The sequence below is a fragment of the Salvelinus fontinalis genome, chromosome 35, assembly GCF_029448725.1.
Source record: "Salvelinus fontinalis isolate EN_2023a chromosome 35, ASM2944872v1, whole genome shotgun sequence".
Taxonomy (NCBI): Eukaryota; Metazoa; Chordata; class Actinopteri; order Salmoniformes; family Salmonidae; genus Salvelinus; species Salvelinus fontinalis.
This window is the reverse complement of record NC_074699.1, coordinates 25,840,979-25,846,978: the sequence shown is the minus strand read 5'-3', so window position 1 is coordinate 25,846,978 and position 6,000 is coordinate 25,840,979. Positions and strand designations below refer to the sequence as shown.

Here is a 6,000-nt window from a genome sequence, read left to right as displayed (position 1 = left end):
CCAACCTCCACAAATAGCCCACCCCCCACCACCATACCATCTCCACTCAGCCCACTCAGGATTTCACATAATGGACAAAAGGTGTCTAATTATGGCTAATTAGAATGAATGCAAGCAGGTATCTCATTACTTGCCCAGATATTCTGTTGACTCACATTTTTAATTGGTACATTAAAAGAAACAGCACGCAAAGTCAGGGTGGAGTTAGGCGATGAATGTATTCATTTTGGTCTAGAATGAGCAGCCCAAAGCTAATGCACAGAGCAGGTAACAGCATTCTTTCATTGCCCCTCCCATTGTAAATATAGCCAAATTTGTGGAAACATCTGGAAAAGTGTCAAATCGTTGTTAATGTAGAAAGCAGATCCATTCATAGCCTTATCCTTTGTCTCCTGACAGAAAGGCTTATTCCAATATGGTCAAGGCTGTCAAATCTATTCCTTTTTGAGACATATAATAAACAACCGAAGCATACACAGAGAAAAGGACTGGATTTCATTTATTATTTGCATTCAGTTACAATTTTCCTCTGTAAATCCTCTCTCAGAAAACTGAGGTGAGTTAAGAAATCGGTTTTGTGAGTTTGTTCCTATGGCAACTGACCCAATACACACCTTTTGTTAGTACATGGGAACGGACGTGTGTAACTCTTGTCTGCAAACTGAAAGACTTAGCCAGAAACGGGCTTCTGAGAACTGATTAACATCTTCCTGGTAGGTATTACTTATTACTTGGTAGTAATTCAATCCATGGATTGATACATGGCTGTTAATAATAGAGCAAGTTATCCCAACGACTGTTCACTTAAGCCACTGTTTCCATGGTAATTGAGAACATACAAGCACAGGTCAGTCTCATTTACAACCACTGACATATCTGCTTTATGCTCATCCCCCTCTACACAAGATTAACTCAATTGATGTTCACAATGTCGTGGCCAAAGGTTTTGAGAATGACAAATATTCATTTTCAAAGTCTGCTGCCTCAGTTTGTATGATGGCAATTTGCATATCCTCCAGAATGTTATGAAGAGTGATCAGATGAATTGCAATTAATTGCAAAGTCCCTCTATGCCATGCAAATTAACTGAATCCCCCAAAACATTTCCACTGCATTTCAGCCATGCCACAAAAGGACCAGCTGACATGTCAGTGATTCTCTCGTTAACACAGGTGTAAGTGTTGACGAGGACAAAGCTGGAGATCACTCTGTCATGCTGATTGAATTTGAATAACAGACTGGAAGCTTGAAAAGGAGGGTGGTACTTGGAATCATTGTGCTTCCTCTGTCAACCATGGTTACCTGCAAGGAAACACGTGCCGTCATCCTTGCTTTGCACAAAAAGGGCTTCACAGGCAAGGATATTGTTGCCAGTAAGATTGCACCTAAATCAACCATTTTTGGATCATCAAGAAGTTCAAGGAGAGAGGTTAAATTGTTGTGAAGAAGGCTTCAGGGCGCCCAAGAAAGTCCAGCAAGCGCCAGGACCGTCTCCTAAAGTTGATTCAGCTGCGGGATCGGGGCACTACCAGTACAACAGCTTGCTCAGGAATGGCAGCAGGTAGGTGTGAGTGCATCTGCACGCACAGTGAGCCAAAGACTTTTGGAGAATGGCCTGGTGTCAAGAAGGGCAGCAATGAAGCCACTTCTCTCCAGGAAAAACATCAGGACAGACTGATATTCTGCAAAAGGTACAGGGATTGGACTGCTGAGGACTGGAGTAAAGTCATTTTCTCTGATGAATCCCCTTTCCAATTGTTTGGGGCATCCGGAAAAAAGCTTGTCCGGAGAAGACAAGGTAAGCGCTACCATCAGTCCTGTGTCATGCCAACAGTAAAGCATCCTGAGACCATTCGTGTGTGGGGTTGCTTCTCAGCCAAGGGAGTGGGCTCACTCACAATTTTGCCTAAGAACACAGCCATGAATAAAGAATGGTACCAACACATCCTCCAAGAGCAACTTCTCCCAACCATCCAGGAACAGTTTGGTGACAAACAATGCCTTTTCCAGTATGATGGAGCACCTTGCCATAAGGCAAAAGTGATAACTATGTGGCTCGGAGAACAAAACATCGATATTTTGGGTCCAAACTTTGTGAAAATTAATATTTGTGTCATTCAACACTTTTGGCCACAACTGTACATTACAAGTCTTAATATTAACAAATCAGGATCCATGAACAAGAGCATGCAGTCTAAAACAGAGAAAACTGACAACAATTTTTGACCGCTTTAGTTAATACAAAATACTTGTTGATAGTTTTGAGTGTAAAGAAGAATGTGGAATTTGCTACGTGTTGAGGGGTTCCTTACTAGTAAAAGACAAAAGCTGACAGGTTACGAGAAGTGGGGGGAAACAAAGCAACGTTTGTTAAATTGGTTAAAGTTAGACAAACTTGGGAGAACTGAAGAAAGCTTTAATTTGGTCAGGTGGCAGAGAGGGTGTACAGGAAGGAAAAGGCAGATGATGTGTACAGGTGCTGGCGGATATCTACAGAAGAATTTATGGTTTGAATTGTCACCAGTTGCACGATTATGAGTCATAGTTATATAGTGGTCATCAAAAGGGAGAGAGTCACATTTTGAGTTTTGAATTCCGATTCCACACACCAGGTGTTACATGTCTGAATCATTCCTGATTAGAGGGGAGAAATGGGGGTCTACAGAGTAAGGGGCTTAAAACCCTTGGAACATCCATTAAAGAACAGATCAAACAGGATTACCATTCTTATTTCAAATTGAATTCAAATAACCATGACGATTGTGTGACGTCAAAATTTTACATTGCATTGTTTCGCAGAAGATTAAAACAGAAAACGCATTTAAACACAGTTAAATGTTACTTGTGCTGTTTAGTTTCCAAGGTAACAAGAAGTGTATATTTAGAGTGTACAGAACGAGGCAGAGGGGAAGAAAAGTGTTGATCCTCTTGATGGAGCAATTACAAATAGACAAAGTCCAATAGTACAGATCAAAACACCTCATCTGTTAACAGTTGGAGGAGAAGGCTCATGAACGAAACAGTCATCCGCTCATTCACCGCCACTTGTGACACTTGAGTCACTTGGTATTTAAAGACATTACTGATTCATGCAGTGCAGTGCAGTACACATTCGGCCAAAACTACCTAGGAAGTTGTCATCTCATTGCTGGAGTATACAGACATCAGTGAGGGAGGTTAGTGCCTACATCCGTTGATCTGGATACTCATCAGTCGGTTGGAGGCAACATTGTTCTGATTAATTAATTAGTCAAAAGAGCAAAGACATTATGGGTTCAGCCAACGGGGAGAACTGAGGAAACTCAGAATTCAAGACAGAACTGTTACTGTATGCAACTGTGTCAGCTCAGCCATAAAGTAATGCAGTACAAATTGAGTGAGTGAGTGGGAGAGAGACTTTTTGTCTTCCATATCTCCGGCTTCAGCCTAGGTTGAACAAACCCGGCTTCAGCCAAGGTTGAAGATACCCAGATTAGAATATTTCGAAAAATAGATTCATGGGACCAGCGCCGTTGCTAACTAGCATAGCTGACCCCTTTGTTTTCCAATTCTTTCTCATTTATGCAAAGAGTTATGGGATATTAGAATCCTTGTCTTAACCTTTGATATCTTCAACTCAGCACAATTGTGTTTCCTATACTTCAAGTAGTGTACACAAGTCACTTAAACTAAATGAAATAAATACTCAGTGCCAACACACAGTATACTACGAACTACAGAGCACATGCCTACATGGATTGTTGACTATTAGTGCATGGCAGTTAAATACCAGTCAGCCTCAGAGTTCCACCATTAACAAGGCACTTGTTCTGTATGTCACCCGACCGACACCAGTGAGACTGTGCCTGGATATGATCAGTATGCTCGTGTCTGACGAAGACCAGCCTGTGGTTCTGTAGTCTAGTTAAAAAACAAGGAAGATTTAATTGGTGCAGGTTGAGGCCAAGTTCCAGAGGGTTATTGTTTGAATGCTGCCCTGAGTTTGGCTGAGCGTCCCCGTGGATTCTCCAGTACATCTTCTGCCTGTGGCATCAGCACCCCTCTCTGGAGGTCAACCCAGTGACCACTGTCCTTTTCCCCATCCTTCTCTTCTTCCTCCTCTTCCTCCCATCGCTGGACTCTCTGACGGAGACTCCGACGGGGTGGGGCACCTACATCCTCTCCATGGAGAAAACGCTTTACCAAGCGGTCCTCTAGTGAATGGAAGGTCAGCACACAGAGGCGGCCGCCAGGTTTAAGCATTGTCTGAGCAGTGCAGAGTCCAGCATGCAGTTCATTCAGCTCATCATTGACAAACATACGCAGCGCCTGAAATGTCTTGGTGGCAACGTGTGAGGGCCGCTGAAGCCGATCTTTGCGGGCATAGAGAGCGCTGGCTGCAAAAGATCCTAGAGACAAAGAAATGCTTTTATTTGAAATAAATCAAACAAATGACATGAAGCATTTATATAGCGCAGGAAGCATGTTATTCACCTGGAGAGCAGCATATCTGAAATGTTTCACATTCTATCCAGGAGACACATGCTTCTCAGCAACAGACCAGAACAGAAGTCTCACAGCTCTCTAATGACTCTTAGTTTTTAACCTAACTCCCAGTCTGAATAAGCCCCAATCATAGCCACATCTTCCCATATCCTGTCCAGGCTGCAGCTTTAATATGTGATTGACAATGACAGTAAGTAAAACCTGTAAATAAACAGGTGCTTGTGATAATATTGAAAATAAAGTTGTGGTTCTCTTTCAGCCATGTTCAGACAGACTGTGTTCAAGTAAGCTCAGATGGTCATGTTTGCATTTGGTACTGTTTGAAGTGCCACAAAACAATCTGTGCTGGGTGAAGAGCACGACCACTTCTCCCTGCTCCCTGGCACTGATTGATAGTCAAGGGGTCCAGACCGCAGTGCCTTCCTGGCTGCTGAAGCACTGCTCTGTTTCCTATCTGGAGATTTGGTGTCCACTGTCCAGAGTAATGCCAGCATTGACGTAGGACCCAGCCCATGTGTGTACGTGAGAGGAGAAGAGAGGGAGGGCGGGAGAGAGAGCGCAAGAGGGGGAGAGAGAGAAAAAGCGAGAGAGAGAGGGGGAGAGAGAGAGAGAGAGAGAGCAGTGTGGCATTTCTCTCCTCCTGCGTTCAACAGCACTGACTGTGAGTCACCCAGCAATCAATAGAAAACCTGCGCTGCGGCCGTGGCCCAGCTTCACCAAGTTGTGCTCTCTCTCTCTCTAATTCATCTTTCAAGGGTCCCACAGCTAGAGTGCATGAGAGAAAAAAAAGCAAAGATGCCACAAAGCAGCAGACTGGGAAAGCTAACACAAATCTAGCTACATCCGAACAATCTCATTGATCAACTGAACAGGCTGAACAAATAGCATTGCCAAACAGACACCAAATCCTCCAGACCTGTTGGAGGCAGCGGAGTTCTGAAACCCCTCTGGGATGTAGTGGTTATTACCATTTTATAAGACCAATCACTTTGTCTTCATCGCTAATGGATAAATAATATTCTAAAAATACTTTTGTCTAATGTTATTTGCTACAACCCTGACATAAAATCTGGAAGAATGACAGAAAAGCATAATTATTAACGAAGAATTTAGTCTAAGAAACATAAGAATGCCCATGTTTAAATACATTTCTTCTCCAGGTGATGTTATCCCTGGTGATTGTCTGGTCCGAAGGCTGATGTGATGGACTCTGTCTTGCTATGAAATGAAAGGGTATCGCTGAGCTGTATATGTTCTTTTCCATCTCATTTGTTTCTATAAAGGGGGTCAGGGAAAGGGATTCACTTCACAATCATATTACAGCAATTGCTTCTCAATAAGGACAGTACTGCACTGTGGAACAACACACCACTAAAGATAAGGGATCCAAATTACATGGCTTCAGTTGGAGTCGTGGAAGAACCATTCCTAGGCAGCCATACGCTGCATGTTTATGCACAAGAGTATTTCAGAGTGATGCTTGATTATTACTTCATAAATCCTGTGTTCTATAAA

General features: G+C 42.9%; 1 protein-coding gene across 1 annotated transcript in view; it reads right to left on the bottom strand.

The window, feature by feature from the left end:
• Window positions 1-482: 482 nt before the first annotated feature.
• mettl15 (methyltransferase 15, mitochondrial 12S rRNA N4-cytidine) overlaps window positions 483-6,000 on the bottom strand; it is a 63,479-nt gene continuing 57,961 nt past the window's right edge. Inside the window, exon 6 of the mRNA XM_055899799.1 lies at window positions 483-4,388. Coding sequence (XP_055755774.1) covers window positions 3,958-4,388 — 431 coding nt within the window. The 3' untranslated portion in view covers window positions 483-3,957. The remainder of the gene's footprint in view (window positions 4,389-6,000) is intronic.